The 25,900-nt window shown below is 39.9% G+C and overlaps 2 protein-coding genes across 5 annotated transcripts; both read left to right on the top strand.

Annotated features, from left to right (window-relative positions):
- The first annotated feature begins 607 nt into the window (after positions 1–607).
- Positions 608–6,860, top strand: c11h1orf53 (chromosome 11 C1orf53 homolog). The gene is made up of 3 exons (XM_031308478.2): positions 608–1,184; positions 3,293–3,394; positions 4,707–6,860. Exons 1-3 carry the CDS (start codon positions 900–902, stop codon positions 4,776–4,778), a joined length of 459 nt encoding a protein of 152 aa, XP_031164338.1. The 5' UTR covers positions 608–899; the 3' UTR covers positions 4,779–6,860.
- A 4,008-nt stretch (positions 6,861–10,868) lies between these two features.
- lhx9 (LIM homeobox 9) lies at positions 10,869–25,442 on the top strand. Of its 4 annotated transcripts, none has more exons than XM_031308464.2 (6): positions 10,869–11,080; positions 14,657–14,895; positions 15,883–16,085; positions 17,251–17,609; positions 21,118–21,320; positions 21,948–24,146. In XM_031308464.2, the coding sequence occupies exons 2-6, from the start codon at positions 14,716–14,718 to the stop codon at positions 22,200–22,202; spliced, it is 1,200 nt and encodes a 399-aa protein (XP_031164324.1). In that variant the 5' UTR covers positions 10,869–11,080; positions 14,657–14,715; the 3' UTR covers positions 22,203–24,146. The 4 variants fall into 4 exon arrangements, 3 of the variants coding, with proteins under 3 accessions (XP_031164324.1, XP_031164325.1, XP_031164326.1); XR_004898830.1 differs by lacking the exon at positions 10,869–11,080 and having other exon boundaries at positions 21,948–22,905; positions 22,940–24,146; XM_031308465.2 differs by lacking the exon at positions 10,869–11,080 and having other exon boundaries at positions 14,248–14,895; positions 17,254–17,609.
- The last annotated feature ends 458 nt before the right edge of the window (positions 25,443–25,900 follow it).

Genomic DNA, 25,900 nt, shown 5'->3' with positions numbered 1-25,900 from the left:
CACAGAACAAATCAAACCACCTTGCATGGCTGGATACCTAGTTCAGTGGTGGAAAGTAACAAAGTACATTTACTCATGTATTTTGAGGTTCTTGTACATTACATTACAGTATTTTCATTTTCTGCTACTTTATATTTTTACTACTCCACTACAATTCAGAGGCAAAAATTGTACTTTTTACTCCACTATGTTCATTTGATGACTTTAGTAACTAGTTACTTAATACATTATTCTGAAATGGGCCATTCTGAGCCATACTTTTACTTTTGATCCTTTAGGTATATTTTGGTGCTACTACTTTTCTACTTTTAACAACATTTGGAATGCAGGACTTGTACTTGTAACAGTGTGGTATTGCTACTTTACTTCTGTCACCACTGCTGTAGCCTACTAGTGGGAGTCGTTGAGTTGTGTTTTTCTCAATTTGGGTGAACTGACCTTTTAATTAATATCAAACTGGTGCAACATTTCTTTTCAGAAGAAAATCTTTAAAAGTATAGACTTTTGCCTCTACTTTGATTTTTGCGGATCAAAAACAATTTATTCCATTCTACATTTAGTCTATAACCCTGTTTTATGTGTGATGAGCTACTTATCATCCTTGGTAGCTGCAGTGAAACAGCAGAGGCGCTGTGTGAACCAGTGTGTTACGAGATGGTCACATGTCTGTGACGAGGCGAAGCAGGAAGTACAGCACATTTCTGTGCAGGCAAAACTGAGTGGAGGAGGTAAAAAGTAAACATGCAACAGAGACAATCTTTGATACAGATGATACAACCAATCGTTACTCTATTGAATTAAGAGATGGTCTGTTTTCCAGGGTATCGTTTTGCACACAATTGCAAGGCGAGTAGTTCAAAGTAGTTCAACTTTTACCTTGTCTCTAAACCTACAGGAGCATGTTCCACCAAAATTACCCGTATAAAGCATTTGTCAGCAGATTGATTCTTCTCCATGTGCAGTTTAATAAACGAGTTGTAACAATGTCAATACCGAAACTCTCAGAAGAAAGCTCGAAGCGACTGAGAGGCAGAAGCCGGTTACAGATCAACGCTGACAGGAGAGAAGCTGCAGACTGTAATGTGGTGGTGACGAGCAGCATGGGGGGCGAACACGACCACGCTGGAAGAAAGTTCACAGAGGAAGAGATGACCATCCATAGAGCCCACAGAGAGGCGTGTGAGGTAAGATGAATCACTCTCATATCCAATGATGTCATGTTCAATGTGATAACTGCAATTGCGAGTGATGAATTAGCACCAGGCGTCCCCACATGTTTTTTTTGCTGCTTATAGTTTTGTACTGAGTTGCACAACTGCAGTGGTGGAGAAGGTATTCAGATAATATCACAGTATAAAGATACTCCAAGTACAGGTATGACATTCAAAATATTACTTCGGTAAAAGTACTGTATTTAAGTTTAAAAAGTAGAACTTCTTCTATGCAGAATGGTCTCTTTTAGAGGGCTAATTATACAGTATAGATTCTATAATCCTGGATTGGTAATACTCATTGTTTAACATGAAATAAGCATTTTAATGTTGTAGCATGATGAGCTTGTTTATTTTGTAATGTTGAGCTGATAGTACCTACTTACTGTTGGCTGGTATGAGCTATAACAAGTGATCATGTTTTACATGATGATCATATCTTTAAATGTAAAATCTGAATCTACACAGTAACTACCGCTGTCAAGCAGTTGTATCTGAGTCAAAATAATATTTCTCTGTATAAAGTAGGATAAAAATGGTATCTCAAAGCTGTACTCTACTTCAGTAATTATTAAATGTCCTTAGTTTTGAACTGTTTAAATTTGTCTATAGCTGAGCAAAGTCAAACCATATGAACAACATAAAACTCATGCATTCTGTCATTACTGTAGTGCTAAAATGAAAACATAATACAGGTCTTTTAACTACACATGCTGAATCTGTTCACCAAAACAAATTCAATATATAGGAGGTCAGTTGCAATGATTTCTGGAACTAATATTCAGTATTTTCTTTACCATATTTAACAATGTAGATGCATGATTTATGAGGATCTTAGTAGACATGACTACCTTGAGGTAATCAAATAAAACCTTCAGAGCTCCACAGCCCACCTCTCCCCAGGGCATAGTTCCCTTGGCAAAGCGACATTTTACTGTAATTTCAATTACTTAAAGTGAGCATAATGGTGGAAGATTTCTTCTTTGATACAAGGTTTGAAGTCTATACATTCTTACTTCCCTAACTGTATAATTTAGTTTCTGAATCATTGAACAAAGAGATTGTGGGTAGATTGGTGCAAAAACTCTGTCAAATGGTACCCTAAAGATATTTGAGGAAGATTCTAGTTTTTTTTGTAAACAGTTTTGTTACAATTTTATTTAGAAGCATACCTACCCAATGCTTTATACACAGTGCCTGTTATTTACGTAATGATGACCATTGTTATTGTCAGATCCATCATATTCACCAAATCTTACTTGCTCTTCCATCAAAGAGATCAAGAGAGGGAGCTCTGTGGTGATGACAGTGGTGAATAGGTGTCATCTCCATGCCTTGAGGCTTATCTGTTGTAAATATTGTGCTTCTGAGTGTGGATGAAGTTGAAGCAAGTTGGCCGCGACCTGAGGAGAGTGGTAGGGCCTGGGTGGGAAAAGCACAACACAGAGGGGGCCCAGCTATGCCAGCTTCACTATGTGCCCCTGCAATGCCATGCGAAATGACAGGTCGTGTCACCAAAAGGCCTGGGGCCTTTTTCCTTTGTGGCCTGTCAAAGCACACCAACTAGTGGGCTCTCAGTTTGAAACAGACTGAGAGATGACATTTTCTAACTTCCTAAGGGATGACAGAGTAGTTCAGTGTTTTTCACATACAGAAGGTGTTTGTGTGTCTGTACAAGACGAGTTATCGGTCAAAATAAAAGAATGATTGTGTCAAAAATATGTTTTTTAAGCATGCTGAAAATATGCAGTGACTATAAAACTTGCTACAGTGCAACCAGTTGGTTCATCATTGCAGATTCTCACCAACTGAATTGCACACAAAAATAACAGAACTAATTAATTAGTAATATCATAAAAGTTAGTTAGTTATCTGTTTGTATGCATAGAGGTTGTCCATTCCCTTGTCTCTTTGACTCAAAGCAATCTGTCTCTATGTTCATATTCAGTATTACCCTTGCATGTGCCTTTGTGTTAGCGTATGTATATGTTCTGTATATGGTTATGTATGCAGGGGTCACACACCAGCCTACGTGTTTGTATGTCATACTAATTAAATAATAATATCTTCATTATGTTCAGGCAAAGAAGCAGATGTATGTCGACCCTTCCAGTGGGTACAAGGTGTTCACAGAGTATGCCCACCTTCAGAGAGGGAAATGCTGTGGCAGCGCATGCAGACATGTGAGCTCTTTGTTTTCTGTTTTTACCAGGTTGTGTGTTTCTCATCAGACCTCAGCTGTTAGTTTTGTCTTTTTCCATCCTCTATCAGTTCTTTTATGTTCTGGATGTTAACCAATAATAATTAAATTTAGATGTTAACTGTGTTTTCTAAGAGAGTTTGGACAAAATGTTCTTCATTTCTTATGCTCAAAACATCACATTAAAACAAGTTTATGTGCATGGCATCTTAACATAGCTGTTCATGGTGCTGGGAAGGACAATTCATTTATTTATTAAGTAACACTGTATATTGATTATTTCCTAAACAGCAACACATGTATATAAATCATTTCACTCAGTATGACAATGTACTTCAGTACTTCAATGTTCAGTCAGTAAAGTGCTATTTTGGCCAGATGATGGCCAAATATGATGTTAAAAGATGTGTACTTAAAGTGCACACCAACAAATAAGGGTCAAGTCAAATTAGAGGATCAGCTCAATAATAAAGTCCAGTAGACAACTATCGGTACATCATTGCTGCCTTGGCGATGACACCCTTACATGATTTAGAGAAGGAGGATGACAGATCAGCTGATGGCCTGCTTGATGCATGAAAACATTTTATTCCTTGAAAACAAATTTTCTTTTTCTTCCTTTTTTACTTCAAGGAATTTGTTTAGTATTATGGTTAGGTTGGGCTTGCTTTACAAGCACTTACAGTATGTTAAACCAAATGCCACATATATTGATAGAGAGACTTACTGGTTTAAAGTTTACTGGTTAAGAAATTGTCTTAAAGGTCGATGAAAAAACAGCACATAGTTCACACTTTATCCTACAGGCGTTCAGACTGTAAAATGCTTTTTACTTTTCACAAGTTGACAGGAATCAATGTTTAGTTTTTACATCTTAAGTTACAACGGTTTTTGTAAACCACCTGTGAATGGGAGGTAGATCTAGGATGGGTTTCATGATCACGTTATAACCTCAAGACACTTTAGGAAGCAGGGCCCCGTTCTGCTCACTTCACTTCTGGTGACACTTGTTCTGGTCTGTCTAGTGCACATCCTGTCCCATCCCTCCCTGTCCTATACCATCCAGTCTTATCCAGTCTTCTGTCTTGCCATGCACCGTCCCGTCCCATTCTCTTCCCCTGTTCTGTCCTCTCTTGCTCTGTGTGGTTCAGTCCTAATTTGATTTGGCCTCATCCTGTTCTCCTGTGTTTTAAGCTTTTAAGCTGGCATGGCCATGTCTTGTTCTCTGTGTGACTGATGTTCTACTCCACATGTAGCCATCTAACACCATTTAATTATTTCATGTTCTCCTCTAGTGTCCATATGGCCAAGTCAACGTGAAGGACCCTGCAATGAAGAAACAATTTAATTCTCTATTTTATGTATAGGCCTCACATGACAAAGGCCTGTTCAGAATGGAACCCAGAACACGTTGCTTGTCATAATTTGGACTACTTGAGAGTCATTTTTTTAGCAGTGTACTAAATGATGAAATATGTGTAGTGTCTGTGCAATATCTACCTCCTGTGAATCCCAACTATTCTCAGGATTATTTTTATTCTCACAAGACAGGGAAGAAGGAGAAAGGATCTGTTCACTAGAACCTCATGTAAAACATGTCTTTTATCACGTTTTTGTTTTGCTACATTTTTCAGATATTTTTCTCGAATGGCCAATGAAATGCCTTGAGCTTCATTTTTTTGTTTCTCTTAAAGAGTATTTAATATTTTGTGGTGTTCCGCTCCTCTGATGCATTTACAAGGGTTGTGGGAGTATGGAGATGAAAACAGAAAGAGCATTTTAGATCTTCGCCCTCAAGATAAAGGGCATATAGGCGAAAGTAACTGTAGATAGTCAGATGGAGTCTTGTGCTCTTTTGCTATGCATCTCTTGTTATTTTTCCTCCCAAATGTACGACTGCATGAATATTAGCATCATTTACACTCCACAAGTGCTCGACTGAACTGTCTACCTTTGACTGAAACACTGTGTTGTTAAAAATAGGCAGGGGCCAAGGGTCAGCCCTCACACTTGGCTGCGCTGCTTTTACACCACTTGATGGAATCAGGCTGTTAACAAACATGCCATGGACATCAACAGCAGCCCTCCCCACTGGACTCGCAGCTCAGCCTCCTGGCAACACTTGGCTGCGGCACAGCTCCCTGCGGCTGCTCTCCTGAGCTGCAGCCTAATGAACTCCTGGACCCTCTTATCCCAGCACTGCAATAGATCAGCTCATGTTCACGAGCACGCTTAGACGCACACATGCAGAGGCAGGCTTACTCCATCAGAACACCCTGTGGCTCCTAATAGGCCAGTATAGAATAAAGGTTGCACTAAACACCGCACTGTGTAGCCTATAGTAATAGTACAAGGTAAGGTCAAGCGCTCATGCAGCACTACCTGTGCGTGCAAGAGATGTTGAGGAAAGATGTACCACTTGATTTATGAGTGCATGTGGTTGGACAGCACGATGCCTCCAGGCACTGGCTCTGAACCTGCCACACACACTTGCCTGTCTCCGCCTGATTGGGCAAACAGCGTTGGGATGAGAGGATGTGTCTGCCGCGGAATTCTGTCGCAGCCGCCTACTGGCGCGGCCACAATTTCCCTCGGCAGGTGGGTCCCAAAGGCAAGTGCTTAGTGATCGGACTAAAGCCCTGTGAGCGGCTACAAGGAGATTCATGATCCCAACAGTGCTGGGGAGGACAGGTTCTTGGGGATACGTCGTCAGGCGAGATGAGAGGCGAATTTATTTGGTGTTTTTCTAAACCGAGGCAGCGGAGCGTGCGGCAGCAACATTTCTACACCGGGACGGTGAAGGTGTCACACTCATCAAGTACCTGGGCCCGCTTGCATGCTGCGGCTCTGCGAGTTTTGCCTAGGGACTTGTCTGTCACATTAAAGTAAATGCATTGCCATTCAGGGCCTCGGCGGTCCCGCAGCCTGACCATGAAATAGGCCAACATTCATGTCTGCCTCATCCCTCCACGTCTTCCCAATCCAGTGATGGCACAGTTTGAAATTTTCATTTTTTTAATATCATGTTCTAACCAAGCAGTTGGTGACAGAGGCAAACAGCACAGCTGAGCAATCCCTTCGACAGATTTATGGAGAAATTTAATTGGAAATCGACTATGCCTTCTGCCACCCTGGTCAATCATATAGGTTTAGAAACAGTAAGCCTTGTCTTAGGCTACATGTTCTTGAATTGTGCCCTTTCAAATGCATGATTGAGTATGTCATGTACTTCCACAACGAGAGCGCATTTAACTAAAGTCTGGGCTTTTTCCTGCTGTCTTGCAGAATCATTGTTTATAATACAGTCTTTAATTAATTGTAGCAAGTTCATAACATTAATGCCATATTTACTCACAAAATGCCTCAATTGACTTTATGCATAAATTAATTCCTTTTGTTGATTTTATCTGTCTTATGCAATGATGACAAATAAAGACATTGTAAAAGTTGTATTTCTCAATATAAGCATACATATATACACACACACACACACACACACACACACACACTCCCTCAGTGCAAATGTGCTCCAAAATTACGACAGCCAACCCCGACATGTGAGGTGTTTATTTCAGGCATTTTGGACTGAACATCTCTGACCTTCAGCTGGAGCATATGCTGTGCTGGAGCAGAGTGGCAGCTATATACCGTGTGCCTTTCTACAGGACGATGGCACTAGCCGCAGAGAAAAAGAGAGCTGTCCAGTTGGAACTGTGACCAGACAGGCTCTAGTCATAACCAGTTGACAGGCCAAGCAGCCCCTCCTCCCTCAAACCCCCCCATCCCACCCCCACCTCCATCTCAAACAGGCACAGCAGCCCTGCGGCCAATGGCCCCAACCACAGTGAGTTACAGTGTCTCCATCACTGTTGGCCAGACCAGCCAGGAACTGACACAGGGTTGGCGGTGAAAAAAAACTTGAGTGTCAGCCGTATGATGGCTGAAAGGAACATCCGTCTCAGCAATTGGCCAAGCACTGCTCTGTACATTTGTGTGTGTGTGCACGCACGTGGATACGCGTGTGTGTGTCTTGATATTCAAGCAACATTTGAGCAGCCCCTACATCAACGCCTGGTCGTTCTACACAGACAATGTCAGCTCGCCTCGGGGCAGCAGCCTCCACAGTGGTCATATGGACAACCAGATCCCTGTGGTAGAATTAGTGATAAAAAAACACATGACCACTGAGTGATAGTCAGCGCACCAGATTCCTTTGGACAGACAGGGCTGCAAATAGCACAGAGGAGCAGTTTCTCCCTCATACCGCAACTGGTGGTCAGGCTCATGCCAGGCCAAGTCGTGGCCGCCAGATGAGCCCAGATAAAAAGGAGAGTCAGAGGCAGTAACAGGCACCTAAGTGCCCAAGGAGCACTTTGACCTGTTTATTTCTCTCTTGGTTTTACATCAGTGCAGATATATCTGTGATTTCTAGTCTACACTAAGAAGACAAGTGATGTAATTGCTTTATTTTGTGGCTTTTACACTAACCTCTAACTTATGCTCCCCTCTGACTCTGTCTTCAGTGAATGGTTGAAGTAGGAAGAAAGAGTGTTTGACAGTATAACAACATATACAAGCATCACCTAAACGAGTGTGTTGCCTCCGCAAAGCTGCTTTGCCCCATAAGGTTATATAGCCGTAAAGAACATCCGTCTATTATGTTTCCATGTCCTTTCTAGTGTGGCCAGATATGGACTAATACGCACACCATTCCCCAGGAGGATACTCTGTCCCCAGAGGAGATGGAGGGGGGTGGGGAGGTGGCGGTGTGCTGTTGGAGCTGTTCTGGAGGCAGGGAGGGGAGGCAGGCAGCAGTTGGTGTTCAGAGAGCAGAGGCTCAGGCTGGCTAGTTAAGAGCTTCTCTCTCCTATCCTCCATCTGCCAGGGACCGGGGTTGTGATTTGAGCTCCAGCAGAGCAGAGCAGGGAGGAGATCGAAGGAGGGGTGGAGGGAGGTAGGAGATGGGGTGGGGCTGGTGGTGGTGGTGGTGAGAGGTAGTGAGAGGGTAAAGGGAGGAGGGAGCGTTGGTTGGAAGAGACAGAAAAGAGAAAGTGGAAGAAGCGGGACTTGGAGGAGGAGAGGGGAAAAAGTGAGGGAGATAGACCTGAAGAGAGAGAAAGTAAGGATGGAAATGAAAAACAGCTAGGAGACGTGGGGATTGAGACTCCTTGAAATCTATTCATAGGCTTATTCTGTATCGTTATTATTACTAAATCACATTTAATTTGAGGTATCAGCTATAAAAACAGTGCTTCTGTCATATTTCACCCATGCTTGTGTATTTTGATATTTCCTTTTCCTCCAATAATTATAAAGCCATGTCCACTGTGTGTTTGTAAATATTTCCAGGATGTATCACCATCTTCACACCCACCCACCTGGCTCATGTGACTGAGAATACAGCCTTACAGTGCTTCACTCCTCCCTCTGTTCCTCCTCCTCAAACCCCCCTCTCCCTTCCCTTCCCACTCCTCTCCTTCATTCTGTCAGTGTTTAGCCTGTGGTTCCCTGCACCAGTGGATCCTGGGAGAGCCTTCCCACCTCCTCCTCCTCGTCTCCTCCGCTCCTTTTCTGGCCGTGCTTTGGGAGTGACTGAGAGCTCCCTCCGCGAGACAGAGTGTCACTTGAGTTGACCCAGAAATGATGACTCCAGATGAACCCTGGATGTGTGGTAATCTAACCACCATGCCCAAGGAGCCAGGCAGTCATGGAGGCAGGCAGGCATCCTGGGCTGATGCTGTAACTGTGGTCTCACTGTTGAACCAAGCACGCTACAGAGCCTGTCTGGGTATCATGCTCAGAGAGCGCTGTGTGCACGGTACTTGTTGTGGTACACAGTGAAATGGATCTTAGTGCCGTTGCATTATTGATGAGATACATTGTGATGTCAGCCCAGGCGGAAGGAGCAAAGCAAAATGACTGTTAGCAGTATGGCACAGTGTCATTTATGCAAGCAGTACAGAGGTGTAATTAATTATCAACTCTTTGCTCTCACTGGAGCTGGGAGCGTTTGCTAAACAACCCCTCTATTTGCTTGTTGTCAATTAAAATCAGTCCATCTATACCTCAATGTGTTGTCCAGTGGCCAGGGTGAGCAGGTTAAGGACATCCTGTCTTCTGGATGAACTGTTTATGTCATGGTAACAGTAAATATAAAATTCAAATGGAGGCACTACACACTTTAAACAGTTCTGTTATCAATTGTATTATTATTTAATGGCTTCTTGTCATTTTGTTTAGCCTGCCAGGTAAATAATCCAATAATGCACATGGAAATTACACCAATACAATGGAACATTATATAATAAGGTAATGAATCTTCAACGTTGAAATTGAAAAATATAGTCTCATTAGCTATCTGGCACAATCAAATCATCTTCAAAGCATAAACAATATTAATATTTACTAAAAACTTGACATTATTAAATAGTGGTGAATTTTTCATCAACATTTCTTTATTCATTAGATGTTGCAACATGAGGCCAAATGTGTGTAGAATGCTTCCTGGCTAAATAGTCAATACTGCATTGAATTTATATGAAGTTTGTCAGCTGGATTCTCCAGGTGAGACAGATGGAGAGACATGCATCACAGTTCAGAGGAAACGAAATATGAACCCCAATTTATTTATTTTTTTTTAAATGTTGCTATTTTTGAAGAGCTAATTTAATGTAACAGTGAGGAAAATTGAAAAATAGAGCACAGGTTGAGCATGTTAAAACAAGATTTCAATTGAATATTCTTAAATAAGCCCTTTTCTGTAGGCTACTGTTGTGATGACGTTGAAATAAAATAGTATATATCGTCATACCAATTTGGCTACCACTGCCAGGTTTAGATTATTGTCACATATTAAAACACGTAAAATTGAGAAATGATTTAACACTTTTATTTCGAAACTGATTTCGATTTGGTGTCAATACCAAACCCTTTTTCCAGCAGGCTTTGTGTTGCTGTGCTCCATATTTTTGTCAGATTGACTGAGATTCAGGCTGTAACCGTAGGCTACTCATTCCTCTTGAATCTCGTACAGTATGAAGTCGTAAGTGATATAGAGGTATATGTGCAACCTACCTATAACTTTGTTTGCAAAATGCAAAATGCAGTGAACTCGTCTTTTGGGGTTAGAATAAAACTTTAGGGTCTGAATTCATACATTAGGCTATAGTTAGTAAAATGCATGGCGTTTAAAGGGGCGGGGGGGGGGAACATCTGATTTTATTTAAATTCCTAAATCTGATAGTAGTTGTTTACCATTTGGCGAACACCGTCTCCAGATGATGTAGTTTATCCTTTTAATTTACGACTATACATCACACATTTTGACCTACATGCTGAGTAGTCCATTGGCTCATGGCTTCCCATTTTCTGTGTGTGTGTGTGTGTGTGTGTGTGTGTGTGTGTGTGTGTGTGTGTGTGTGTGTGTGTGTGTTGTGCTGTGCTGTGCTGCGTTATGCTGTGTTGTGTTGAGGGCTGCCTGCATGCGGGAGAGGAATATTTAAATGTCTTGTGTTTTAATTGACGCTCGAACGAGAACTGTAAGCTCAGAAACGAGGAACAGCCCCCATCTACCGGCAGCGTCTCCTCTGTCTCCTCTGCACACTGCGCACAGTCCGGCGCTGCTCCGCCTGCACGCTGCACAGGGATCTCACACACAGCACAGCCTCAGGTAAGACCTCTTTCTATATGTCTGCTTGGGAAAATAATAATACAAGGTAGTTGGTTTTTTTTTTTAGCAAACGCGTGTGAAGCAATGCGCGACAGATCTGATGCATGTTGAATTCAGTGACATTGGTAACAGTCTCACGGATAAACAGGGATGTGGTGGAAGGTAAACCCATCTAAACGCTCTCTATCTATATTTTTATTTACGGAATGCTGTAAACACATCTTCCACCCTGACAATAATATTTAAATGTATAGGGGAACAGGAGTTTGTGAGTAGTATATAGGCCTATCACAAACAAGTTGAACGGCAGGGAAAATATAAAATGACGCTTTTCTTAAAATGTAGGCAATGCAAGTCATTTTAATTTACTTTTGTATTGTTGGCTGAGATATGAGATTTGATTTTCTTTATTTATATAAGAAAAGTCAGTGACCCACTGAGCCATCCTGTGTTAACACGCCATTTTAAACAGTACTTAACACTGTTTTTATTTTTATTTTTTAAAGCGTCAAAGGTTTTAAATGGAGGTCAATACAGTGCACGAATGCGCAGCGATTATTATGTGTTAAAAGACTTAATTTGGTTAAATAAGATCAGAATTTTTTAATTAGGGCAAATCATTCTCAGTAACTAAACGAAAAATGACACAGAACCGCCCAGATTAGTTTTCATCAATTTATTTAAAGCCAGTAATGAAATATGATGAGCAACATACATAACTAGGTTGCTTAAATAATATGATGTATTGAGAAAACATATTAAGAAAAGAGAACAATTATTTTCAAATCAAATAGGCTAAATACTGTCACTTTTTTTTTTTTTTTTTTTTTTTTCAAAAGCGTGATTTCTCGAATTGACTTTTGACTTTTATCCCTACAGACTTTCCCCAAATTACACACAAACTGTAATAATAAAAGAAGAAAAAAAGACGGCCATTAGTGTAGCCTATAGCCTATATTTAGTTGCAGGTAATATGATTACCTGATTAGATACAAAGAGAAAGAAACGAAAGAAACAAAACGACAAAACAAAAGACATTTCCCCCTCAGCCCCTTGGTTCACTGACACTTTGTTAAACCCTCTTCAGTCAAATGAAATGTCACTGCTGGAGGCAACGGGTCAAAACAGTGTTCTTTATCGACATTAACGATATGATCGATGTCTTGATCAAACAAAAAAGACGAACATATAGGCTACACACTGTAGTTATATTTTACTGTGTGATTAGGTCCAGTTTTTAAAGTCAGAACTGGACTTTTTTTTAAATTTTTATTAGGCTACCGGAGAGAAAGAAAACAGAAGACAGATTAAATATCACACAGAGCTGAGTTGATCGGTCCTCTCGGGGTGTCTTTGTCCAGGTGAAATGAAATCCCTGTGTCCTTTTTGAGAACTCTTTTCACCGCTGCGTAGCTGGTGCTGAGACACTGACAGAGCGCAAATTAACGTTTTAAGCTTTCCAGAACAGCTGCAGGTCCAGCCCGTCCAGGAGGGTCCAAGCCTTGTCTTATAGCTCTGTTATCAAGGGGCCTCCAATTAAAGCCAACACAACTTCATGGTGGGGGATGGGGGGAGGGGGTGCACATGATAATGTAACACGTCTTGAGATGAAGCATCCACACCTGCAACAACCCCCCCCCCCCCGAGCCTCCGTAAATCTATTAATGGGACCAAAGCCGAGTCCCAGACTCAGCCAGTTTGTCTATTGTTTTATGGCAAAATCTTCAGCCATCGACCTTGCAGAGACCAGAGCTCGTTATCCGGCTTTCAGCTGTAAAGGCCCATGCATGTTGTGTTAAAATACAGACCTTGAGCTGCTGCCTCATTTTGGTTTGTGGTCACCATATTTGGCCTGACGTTGGACAGTAAAGCCATTCAGTCTTATTTTCAAAAACAGAGTTTTCTCACTCTTTAAACCTGACACAGATCTGTATTGTAGCTGCAGTCGCCTCAATAATGTAAATGTAGATGATATTATTACATCAATTTTATGGAACGTGGATTTCTGAAAATATTCAATAACTGGTGGTGATTCCCCCCTTCTTGTTTTTTTTTTTAATTTTTTTTTTTTATAGCTGGTCTACCTCCATATCACTGCTTGTTGCATGGCATAAAGGATATAGGCTACATGAAATTTGTTTTTAGTTGCGATCCTGTTTCCATTCTCATCAAATCAGCTCTCCTGTAGGTAAACAAGATGTGGGCCTAATTCAAGAAGCAGAGGAAAGACAAAGGTCGTGTTAATGAATGCTCGGCATTTTCAAATGAGCGTTTAATGAAGAGAAAATTGATCTTGCACTGAAAAGACTAACCAAGGCCTAAAGAGTTCGGCTCGTCGCTTCATCATATAGCATACTTATTTACAAGATAAAGAAGAAAAAGCTGGCGTGTGATTGTCTATTTGAGTAAAGATTAATTTTAAACACAATCTTGTTCATTTGTGTTTAAATTCCTTGTCTTTCAGATTGTTTAATACAATCTGTCCCCGCCCTCTAGCCTATCACTGATCACTGCCCCGCCCCAAACAATCGTTTATACCACACACACACACACACACACACACACACACACACACACACACACACACACACGCGCGCGTTATGTTATTTTTGGGACAACCAAACACCTGATAAAACACCTAAAACTGTGAAGTTTTAAAAGTGTAAACGCTCAAAATTAAACCTATTAAATTGTCATGTCTGGTAGAATCGGTTATCCATATTTCTGCCCCTTTTAGTACAACTCCAAAGGAGTTTATTATACTTTTTAGATGCGTATTATTTGTTTAAGCCATGTTAAATACAATATTTACATTCAAATTACTCTAAGCCCATTTCAGTTAATGCGACTTCTGCCTACACTCCAGCATCATCTCCTGTAAATGGGGAAATAAAAGTAATGAAAATGCCAATACCATAAAGTAGTGGTCCTTCGCGCAGCCAGAATCGGGAGTTTTTGAGGGAAGAGTGACAGCTCTTTGTTGGTGAATAGAAATCAGTGGCGATGGAGAGAGAGAGAGAGAGAGAGAGAGAGAGAGAGAGAGAGAGAGAGAGAGAGAGAGAGGGGGGGGGGAGAGACACGGAGTGAGAGGCGAGAGAGAGTGGGGGGGGACTCCTCCTACCAAATTATTCAGACTGGGCAGGCTTTGCTCTCTTCACAAATAGGACACGATTCTCAAATCCAGGCAGTCCCAACCTGACCTCCAAGCACCAAGGAACCCCTGACAGGGAATTCTGGAGAGAGAAATCACCAAAAAGAAACAACAAAAACTTTGTGTCATTATTTTTGGCGAGTGTTCACACTGTAGCCCTCCCCCCCCTCCCCTCCTCCCTCCCCACCACCACTTCCACACCGGTTTGTCGCGTCATTTGGACTATATATTTTTCCTGGAGGAGAGACATTCACGGGAAGAAGGAAAAAGCTGGTGCACCACCACCACCACCACCACCACCACCTCCTGTCCCACCCATGTTGTAGTTTCTTCGTTCTTCTTTTCTTCCAGTTGCCTTTGCACTCTGGCGAGGAGTGTGATCTGAATCTCTGGGGTTGTGTTGTTGTTTTGTGTGCCTCTCTCAGAGCCTCAGAGCCCGTTTGGATGCGCTGAGAGAGCGGGGCGCAGCGCTGCGGTACAGTATATGGAAGTTGTGGGCTGCAAGACAGAGGCAGGCAGTTGCACGTTGCGTCCAGGACCGGGAGCCATGCTTTTCCACGGGATCTCCGGGGATCACATCCAAGGGATCATGGAGGAGATGGAGAGAAGGTCGAAAACGGATTCGCGTCTGGCGAAGGGCATGCAGCTCAACGGGAGAGAGTCGGTAAGTCTGGTCGACCCATGTTTGAATTCCTGTAAAAACTCGTTTTGACCGTCACTGCATAAACGACCACTGTGGCACCGGTAACGTGCCAGGAAATGTGCAGTCGAGGATTTATCAGTTACTACTTTGTGTCTAATTATTGTAAATATTTTTCTTAATCCCAAAATGAATTCTCTCTTGGATAGTGAATTTCGTAATTAGGCCTATAGTTAAAATGTCATTTTATTTCAATTGCTGCTCAATAATCTGCACAAAATAATTACTACACAATGAACTGGCTGCAACATGACATTCAGTTGTCCCTAAATATAGCCTATTTCAAACACACATTACTCTTGGCATCATATAAAACATTGTACATTAGAGCAGTAATATTTAGTTTTCTGTTGACAAATGTACACATTTCAGATCTGGCATTTATATATCTATAAAACACTGTTGACAAAAACATGCTGAATTAATATTAATAGTATACATTTGAGTTTTATTATTTCAACTTTAAAAAATACTACATTTATTAGGCTACTATATTTTTTGAATAGGCCTTTATTCAATATTTTAAATATATGTTTCTCACCAAAACTGTTGCAGTGAATTTGTTGTTCGCTTTGATTTTAATGTCTTCGACGAAAGGAGATATTGAACTTATAAAATGTTAGCTTAGCACTACAAATGTATTCAACTGTCCTCGATATTCAGTTCATTTCAGAAACAGTTGTTTCATTGATGGTGGAATTCCTTCAGGGGGGCCTGTGAACACACCGAGGCTGCATTTTGTTTACTAGCGTTTTAAAAGTGCTCTGCAAAAGGCCCTCTACCTCATAGATACAAAAAAAAAAAAAGAAAGTTTAATTTAATGTCCAGAAAGCTATACTTAAGGCCTGTTGTTTCTGTTTTTGCATGATATATGCTGCATAAGATTTCCCCAGAAGTCTCTTGAAGGAAGTAGTTGCCATGAGCTTTCTTCTCTCTCTCTCTCTGACGCAGACCATGCCTTCCATGAGCCCGGAGAAGCCTGCTCTGTGTGCCGGCTGTGGCGGCAAGATTTCGGATAGATACTACCTCCTGGCCGTGGACAAACAGTGGCACCTGCGGTGCCTCAAATGCTGTGAATGTAAACTAGCGCTGGAATCGGAGCTAACGTGTTTTGCCAAGGATGGGAGTATCTATTGCAAGGAGGATTACTACAGGTAAGAAAAATGAAGGTTGTCCATTTAAATGTTCATGAAACAGCTTAGGAAAACATTAGTGTCCCTGTCTCTCTGTCGCGCACACGCGCACGCGCGTATACACACCCAAAGCTGCTGACTTTATAAGAAAATTTATTTTTATTTTTTATTTATTTTTTTTTTGTGGGGATTGTGCAGCCACTATTATTAACCCTGATTCAACAGGCTTCGGCTGTTCATCTGGAATTATGTTGAAGCTTTTTGGTCCAATTAGGCCTCATTCTTGTTTGAATAGCATCATGACAGTCTCCCAGGGGCCCTGCATGCTGTTAATTGGGAATAAGTTATGATATGAAATTTAACTTTTATTCGTTTGTGGTTTAGCTGTAATAGTTTCCATGGCTCTGAGTGTAATGTAAACTGCATTAGCTTGTATGAGTCAGCCTACCAGGAACAAAGGAGCACATCGTTGTGTATTTATATCGCGTTTGTTCAAAAGTAACCTATCTTCGTTGCTTTTGTCAGCATGTACAATGGCCTAACATGCCTGAGTATGGAAATGGAAAATAACCAGTTAAAAATGCAGCTATTGGTCAGATATGTTATCCCATATTTTACATGCAATATATAGTAAAATAACCCAAGAAAGAAAAGAGATGCTGTTAAATGCTTGGGCAAAATGTCTTAGCTGTCTTACCATTTTAACAGGCTACTATAGTTCCGCCTTTTGCCTACCTTTATCCTTTTGTGTTTAATGTCTGCTACACTGCCAAGAGGGCATTTATAGGTTTTATCACTGAGACTGTAGACTGACTGACTTAGGCCTATTTAGGAGAGAAAATATTTTTACACAAAATGTGGCTTATCGACCAGCCGTCACTCAGTTGTAGGCCAGATGTGACCAGATGTGGCTATATTAGCTCAGAATGTAAACTCAGTCTATAGGCCTGTAGAGTATTGCCAGACACTAAAGCTGTGTCAGATACACACACACACACACACACACACACACACACACACACACACACACACACACCCACACACACACACACACACACACACACTTTTGTCACTGAAACGCACGACAGAACCCCATGGCAGTGCAGTGTATATTTCGGCTTCTGTCTTTGTGTTTGTCACATTTTGTCTCTATATATGAGGAGTCTTGACAATTTGTCTGTTCCAGAAGGTTCTCCGTGCAGAGGTGCGCGCGCTGCCACCTCGGGATATCGGCCTCGGAGATGGTGATGCGGGCGCGCGACTCCGTGTACCACCTGAGCTGCTTCACGTGCACCACCTGCAACAAGACGCTGACCACGGGCGACCACTTCGGCATGAAGGACAGCCTGGTGTACTGCCGGCTCCACTTCGAGACGCTGGTGCAGGGACCGGACTACCACCAACAGCTCAACTTCGCTGAGCTGGCAGCGAAGGGCGGCGGCCTCTCCTTACCTTACTTCAACGGCACCAGTACGGCACAGAAGGGAAGGCCGCGCAAGAGGAAGAGCCCGGCCATGGGGATAGATATACCTAGCTACAACACAGGTGAGACAACGTGCTGCTCAGAGCAGGCCCTCACATCAAGTCAAGAACATACAAACATGCACTTGAAAATCACTTGTAAATAGTCTAGCTAAGTTTTTTTTTTTTTGTTAGTGTTGGTGCAAACGTCGCTGTAGCCTTTAATAGTCTGCCCTGTATGGATAACCTAGGCCTAATTGTGGGGACAGTTTACCTAACATTGCAGCAAAAACACGCGGATCTTTTTAACTAACTGCACTCTACATTAAACTGTTCCTCCTGTCGATTAGAGCCATCTGGAGCCCTTTGAAAGACCCCAGGTAGTCCCTGGACCATAAATTGGGAACCTTATAACTGCATTGTGGTTTATGTATTCTTCACTAAAATCTCCTCAAACATTGCTGACCAAAGTGTCGTCGTATTAATTTAATTGTAATGTTTCAAATATATAGCAGCAGAAATAATTACATGTAAGAAAAAACACCCACAAATAAACACATAAATGAATAAAGTGAATACGTATTTCTTTTTTTTTTTTTTTCTTTTTTTTTTAAGAAATTATGATGAGTATATTAGTTGACATTACGCAAAGCCTCTTGCTTTATAGTCCAGACGGCTCCTCAATGCCCCAGCTGGAACAGCCATAGGTTTACACGTCTGGGACGAATACATCTCTCCTGTAGGCTATGCTAATGTAGGTGAACATTGCCTGAGTGTAACGGCGCCCGCAGCCGTGGTTAATGGATCTGCAGCTTTCTGTCAGTCCACGCGTCTCTAACGCACCGTTTTTGTGCTTTAAACTGAGGCGTGTGTTGCACGGAGGGTGATCGAAATTTGACATCGCCCTCAACCTGCACATCGACTTTATAATTAAGACTAATTTAGGTCAAAATACATGTGTAGGGATGGGTGCGATGGGGCTCAATGTAGTTCGGAACTGTTGCGTAAAAATCGTGGACAAAAAAAGAATGTTTTGCATGTCTTTGACTTTTGTTGGAAGACAGAAAAACTGGAGTCACAGTCAACATTAAGCTACTGATAAATGTAGGTTTCATCTAAAATTTTCTATTGAATCGCTGAATGTTATAACCCGACCCCCACCGCCCCCCCCCCCCCTGCAGCGTCCCTATTTTGTTGTCGCTTTCTGCGAATTAGTGTGCGGTTGAGAAAGTTTGTCATTGTACGCCAAGTTTCCTCTGTTCCTGGTGAATAGAGAGGAATAAGGGTAATCTGCGCGTTAATTGTTCTCCGTTAATTGAAGGTGACGTTGGAATCCCTGGCCTCCTGTGCGGCGGTCAGCACAGTTCTCAGGGGCCTGCTGCAGGGAGAGGCCATGCCTCTGAACGCAACACTGTACAGTCAGCGCTCCGGTTGAAGGGGCTTTGGTTTGTTATTCGCAAACACAATTCCAAGAGATTATGCAAATCCTGAAGTTCTCATGGATGCTTTAATAGGACAATTACCATTGTAGCACTGTGATTTTTTTTTTTAATAGCAGGATATGCCTACTACAAAACATTTAAATAAAATAGAATCCAGCCACAACAGGTAAAAAAATCCCACAAAAGAAAATTCCGCAGAGAAAAACATGAAATACAGTGAGATGTCCCTGTGAGCTCATTATTAAGCACCACAGACACAGTAAAGGTCCCAGTGGGAATATTATATTTTTCATTTGGGATATTTAATTGAAAATAATTAAGTATAATATATTTTCTAATTTCAAAGAGGCTCATTGGCTTCTTTAAGCATTTTGTTTCATTTTGAAAATTTTAAATGTTCTAATTATGTGATGGATTTATGACCTTATACAACATTCAAATTAGCCCGTAAACTAAAAAAAAAAAAAAAAAAAAAAAATACAAATCTTTCAAAAAAGAAAGAAATTAAACTATAGGGAATTTTTTTTTTTCCCTGGGTTGTTCAGGTTAATATATCGTTCTGCAGATCAGGAGACTCACATTCATGACAAAAAGGATGAGGTTTTGTTTGAGGTTTTGTTTCTGCTTATCAAGCACATTCGTGTTTGTTTTCACCAGGGAAAGGTGTGGGCCTACTGAGTATTCCACACCACTCTGTAAAGTTTGGTCTTGTTTGGATATAGAGACCCCTAGTGGGTAATATCTAGTGAAACACAATCCAGTGAAGGCTGGAGCAGCAGAACATAGATGTCAATGATTGTCATATTAATGGTGCGTATAATTGTCAAAGAAGAAGTCTCATCTAACAAAAAACACAATTCACACCATAACCTGTACCATAACGTAATGCCACACGTTTTACATCCCATAGTTTGATAAATCCGTATCTGCCTTATTCAAACTGATGTAATTTAATTCAATAATTCATTTTTGTGAAAGTGTTTGCACTAAATTTGTATGATGAAATGTTGGTGTAAGTCATTTGATATCTTATCATCCACTGAGAAAAACAACTGATCAGCATTTCCGTTATACAAGAGAAATCAATACAACCTAGGTATAATTTAAATAATCTTATTCTTTGCTGGCTAGATTCCTTTTCCATAAGAGACAAGATCTAATAAGACCTAAAGTAAATACTGGATTCTATAGAAACATGACAATCAACGCACAATCGATTATCATTAGTTGATTTAATTTTGTTGTATATTTTGGTTGCAATCATGTAAATGTTCAACAGTCAGTCAGAATTCATTTAACTTGCAAATGTATTTGGCATGGGAATTTTCTCTGTCACAACAGTGTAGAATTATTATAAAACATTTTATTTGTAAAACAGTATGATAGTGAAATAAAGTGTATAGATTTGCCTTTTTAACGGTGATAAATGTTTCCGCAGCACTGTTTAGCCACACATGCATTTAATTTATTGGATCAGTTTTTGCATTTCACCGTCTTTAAGTATTTTACACATACAGTGCTAAGCTATTGACAAATAAGGGCCATTAGACCTATTAGTCTTTGCAAACACAAGCAGAAATAATTCAGCCCGGTCTCACTATATGGTTAAAATACATCATGTTGCTTTAAAAAAAAAAAAATAAAACAGATTATAAAAAACAGTCACAACTTCCAATGTGTTACAATACATTTAAGTTTAGTCCGTTTAATGAGTTTCTTGACTGTCACTTATTCGCATATTCTAATTGATTGTTATAAATAATCTAAACTTTTGTCATCAATCTTAATAGATCATATAACACAGCAAGTCGATGGAAATGCCGGAACTTTCCACAATCAAGTCCATATGTGATCGCCTTAATAATATGCTTCATTGTGTCCTTTCTTTCCCTGCAAAACCGGACCACGTCGCAAAATATTCAATTTAATATTTAGCCTTAAAACCAGAGCAACATTTCATTAGTGACCGTTGCAAATAATCATATTTAAGCATTTTTCTGATTTGAATAACGGTATCTTGATAGTAGAGGAGTTATTTGCCTTAATTTGAATGCAAAGGACTAGTGTTTAGAAAATAAATGAATTTATTTTTGCAGTTGTTCCATTTCGACTCTGATCCAGCCCCTGTGCTCTGCTCTCTGCCCTCTCAGGCTGTAACGAGAACGATACCGACCACTTGGACCGGGACCAGCAGGCCTACGCTCCAACTCAGAAGACCAAACGCATGCGGACCTCCTTTAAGCACCATCAGCTGCGGACAATGAAATCCTACTTTGCCATCAACCACAACCCAGATGCCAAGGACTTAAAGCAGCTGGCCCAGAAGACAGGCCTCACTAAGAGAGTTCTACAGGTAAGCAGAAAGCCTTTCTTCTTACTGATCTGATCACCCCATATCTGTGTCTGCACCCCATGTCCCTCTCATTTCACACCAATATTATCATTGAAGTCATCTTTTTGATTTTTTGTTGGTTTGTTTGGTTGGCCCATTTAGTCATTAGATGTATATCCAGGGGTTTTTTATCAGAAATCTTGTAGATTCTTAAATGTTATTTTTTTGGGAAAGAAATGAGAAAATTCGTTTTAAAAGCGCAGAAACTTTAATGTAAAACTGTAGCTGATATTATTAATAACGAGAGTGCACATGTTCTTTTTATCTGTGGAAACAGGAAAGGGTGTAATTCAACTCTCACAGATAAAAAAAATTAAAAGGATAATATTTTTGACATGCTATTAAAATTCACATTCTTGCATTCAGTATTCAGGAGCTAACTGGTTCATTGTTATCTGCCCCTTTAGCTCAAAATATTGTATGACAATTGCCATATAAAGATCTATATACATAAGGCCAGGGCAAGTTGATACAGTAATTGCTGTGATAACTTGACATGTAAACTACTGTACAAATGATTTGATTATTTCTTTCTTTAAAATTAATCTTAAAGCAAAAAGTAAAAGCCACATTGGGATTGGTTTGCAGGTTTGGTTCCAAAACGCAAGAGCCAAATTCAGAAGGAACGTTTTGCGACAGGAGAATGGAGGTGTTGATAAGGCTGATGGCACCTCACTCCCTCCACCCTCATCTGACAGTGGGGCCCTGAGCCCCCCCTCCAGCGCGGCCACACTAACAGACCTGACAAACCCCTCTATCACTGTAGTGACCTCCGTCACCTCTAGTTTGGACAGCCATGATTCGGGGAGCCCTTCGCAAACTACCTTGACAAACCTTTTCTAACAAGCTATCCCTAGCAGACTGATTTTTTTTTTTTTTCTTTTTTTTTCTTTTTTTTTTTTTTTAAATCTGATTTTTATTTTGTTGTTGTTTTTATTTTATTTTGTTTCCTCAATTTACATTTTATTTTTTTATGTGACACCTTTAAATCTACCAGAGACAGCTCCTTGGAACAGAAAGTGCTGTACTGTGTACACAAACCAGAACAACAAGAGCAAGAACAGAAGCGACCACATTAAAACACAAGGAAATCATTTTAATGTGTAGCATTTGAAACAACGTGGCAGCCGTGTCTGTAGTTGACTTACAGTATGCAGAGATTGATTTTGGACGGGACATTTTTGAAGTTGAAGGCATTAGAAAATTGTCATGGATCCCACAATTCATTGAAAAAAAAACAACTAAACTTGAAGCTTGTCTGGAAAACTAGATTTTTATTCTTTATTTGTACATTTATATTGAATTATGATTAAAAAAAAAGCCCTTCTTAATTTATGGTTAATTGGTAAATTTAAAAAATAATATGAATATTTTGCCCTTGGTAACCTGTATATGTATGCACTGTGTTCGCACTATCCAATTTAAATATATATTATTTTTCTGTTTTGGAATAATTTGGGAAGTAAACTTGTAGAATGTTCTGTATATGGGTAACCCCAGAAAACAGGCTTTAATTATTTCCGAATGTTTCAGTCTTTAAGACTGAGTTGGATGGAATCAGACATTGAGATATCTCAGAGAGCTACATGTAAATCGTCTAAATTGCATTTTAAGCACCTAACCATCGCAGCTTATATGGCAGGTAGCTGCTGAAACAACATACGTTTTATGTCTTGATTTACAAATCTACTGTGATAAAGAGAAAGAAGCTAATCCTACAATCTGTACAGTGGTAACTGTTCAACATGTAATGCAGCCACATTGATAGAAATGGTTTGATAATTAGAAATCAGCAGGACAAATTCAGATTGGAGAACAGTTTATGCACGCTGTTGCAATCGATTGTTTTCATGACAGAGCACTTTTTCAGATTTGTTGGCCTCATAGATTAACCGTCGTCAAATGGATAAATTCTACATAACATATCCATTGATAAACAGCTAAACTCAATTGCACAGTGACAATATACTGCCCAGTGAAAAGTGCATTATTGTTTTTATCATGTTGCTCAGGGTAACGATGTGATTTTAAAAAAGGGAAAAGGAGTAGGGGTGAGAAATTAAGTGGTTGCGACGTTTCAGACTAGATTTGTAGAGCTGACATAAGCATTCAAATGACCTCAGAAAGGTGGAGTCGTAACAGGCAGCCAGTGGGAAATCATTGTTCATGTGTTCTCCTTTTTGGCCATATTTATACTTTCTTTAATGACACTTGCCACTGAACAGACCAAAAACATGTTTCTTCTGGCTGAAAGATAGAGAGAAAAGAAAGAGCAAATCTTCAATGGAGTTGATACATTTCATTGTGAGCGTCACAATTTGTTCTATTGTAGAACAAAGTGGTACTCTAGATCTACTTAATGAAGTAGATGCCTAACTCAGTTCTACTATGTGCCTTATGCTATAACTTGGGAGAAAGTTTGTGAAATTCAGGATATATGTGTTCTTTGTTAACTGATTCACATCCTTTTGACGCCTCACTAGTTTTGTACTGTTTTGCATCTTATTTCCGAAGATCTTTTTATGGTGTATCCTGTTAAAAAGGGGGCAGCGATGTCATAGAAAGCATTTGTGCACTCTTTCAGATATAGTTGGGTAATCCAAGAACCTTATATATTGATCTTCGTGTTAATAGTTGAGTACAGTAAGTGTTCTATCAAGATTGTCCATGTTTCCCTGTTTCTTGATAAAGATGGTGTATAGAAACTATTTCCCCTTAAATATTTATGGACCAAACGGTTGTTATATATCTTATTAAATTTGTGTGAATAAAATACTTTGCTTTAAATGGGTTTTATTTTTCATTACACTTGCCATTTTTGTGTTCTATCTTGAATACAATTTTTGTTTATCACATCAACAAATGAGAAAGCATTCAGTTATTAATGACCAGTTAAACGTCCTCATTTTTGCTTCCATTTTTAATTTCTATTTCCTATTTTATGATGTTTATGGTTTTTAACGTAATGCCCCATGGATTTGCATCTAAACCCTGCAGTCAAAAATATGCAATTGCTTTGTAATGCATGAACATGGCTTTAAAATTTAAATCAAAGGAATGCTGCAAAGCATATATTGATATACATCTATATACATATATAGTATATATTTATGCATAACATATTGGTAAACCTAAAATGAAGTAAGAGTAAATGCAGACCTCGTAAAACCAGGTTGCTCTGTAGTTAATATATTCTTACTCTATCATTTCTTTCAGGGAGAACAAATCTTGGGGCATTACAGCCATACATCCCGACGTTTGAAAATTCCCTAAAGTATTAACAGAAGGGGAAAACTTTGATGGGAATTCCTCACCATTGAAGACAAAGACAATATTAGGATAAGACGATAGCATATTGAGAACAAATAAACAACCAACATAAAACCTGTTTTAGTTGAAAATGTACAACAGATGATTTTCTAAACAAAAGTTTGTCCTGAAAGTTTGAATCCATCAACGGCGGAGACCACACAATGTATATTTATGACATTAATGTGGAAAAAAAAAAAAATCTATCTGTATTGGAATGGTAAATGCACAAAACTGATGATTAAATGTATTGTAACATAGTAAAAAAGAAGAAAAAAAAACTCATAGAAAGGCACAGGATGTGGTTAAAAGACAGCAGCCATCCAACATGACAACAGTGTGAAACAGAGACGGTATGGATGCTATTGGTACGAACACACACACACACACACACACACACACACACACACACACACACACATACAAATGCACACACGCTGCTGCCCCCATGCACCCCACCCGAGATTCAGCTTGCTAAATAGAAGTTTTCTTTTGTCACAAGTGTCATTTCGTAAACACATGGCCTCCTTGAAACTCGGCAGCAGGATGCCCATCAAATATGATGAGTGTATGAAGAGGACTGCAGAGCTGGAGCTTTGCCATCTGGCTGTACCGAGGGAAGGAAGTGAAAAAACAAAGCAGATAAAGAAGAGATTCTCATTTTGCATGCGCCTCATCATCTTGTTAACATTTTAGATGTATGAGATGTATATTATTTCCTTTGATTCATTGTATGATGCATTGTCAGCTGCAAAATAAAGCATATGAAAATGATGTCCCTGATGCCCATATAGTACCTCACAGTGGAAAAACACTCACACTAAGATTATCTTACATCTGCCTTTTTTTTTTTTTTTTTTTTTTTTTTTACAACTTATAGTATAAAACCCCTTTCAGTTCTATTTCACTTAAAATAAAAAGATTTAAAAGTATATTGACACATTTGCACACATAAATGTGTTTGTAATAAAGCCAAAAAACAATCAAGCAACATTGGCCAGTTTAAATAATGTTGCAAAATATGGACAACGTATTATACAAACTGTAATAGTCAAAAACATGATGCTTCAGTTAGATGTTTGGCAGTCTCATTACTTAGTATGAATGCTGGGTATGTAATGTAAATAAGGTGTGTTGTGGAAAAAAAAAATTGAGAAAGAAAGAGGAGGGAATGAGGGAGAAAGAGAGAGACTGAAGCCACATGGGGACCAGTAAACAGACTGGTGTTGAAT

This window comes from Sander lucioperca, chromosome 11, assembly GCF_008315115.2.
Source record: "Sander lucioperca isolate FBNREF2018 chromosome 11, SLUC_FBN_1.2, whole genome shotgun sequence".
NCBI classification, from domain to species: Eukaryota; Metazoa; Chordata; class Actinopteri; order Perciformes; family Percidae; genus Sander; species Sander lucioperca.
Note: the sequence above shows the minus strand (reverse complement) of the source record. Positions and strands in the feature narration are given on the sequence as shown.

Coding starts and splice junctions, on each gene's coding strand:
- lhx9 (XM_031308464.2), top strand. CDS start 14,716: ATGGAAGTTGTGGGCTGCAAGACAGAGGCAGGCAGTTGCACGTTGCGT. Junction 16,086..17,250: donor TGCAAGGAGGATTACTACAG/GTAAGAAAAATG, acceptor TGTCTGTTCCAG/AAGGTTCTCCGTGCAGAGGT. Junction 17,610..21,117: donor TATACCTAGCTACAACACAG/GTGAGACAACGT, acceptor CTGCCCTCTCAG/GCTGTAACGAGAACGATACC.
- c11h1orf53 (XM_031308478.2), top strand. CDS start 900: ATGTTCCACCAAAATTACCCGTATAAAGCATTTGTCAGCAGATTGATT. Junction 1,185..3,292: donor CCCACAGAGAGGCGTGTGAG/GTAAGATGAATC, acceptor CATTATGTTCAG/GCAAAGAAGCAGATGTATGT. Junction 3,395..4,706: donor GTGGCAGCGCATGCAGACAT/GTGAGCTCTTTG, acceptor GTTCTCCTCTAG/TGTCCATATGGCCAAGTCAA.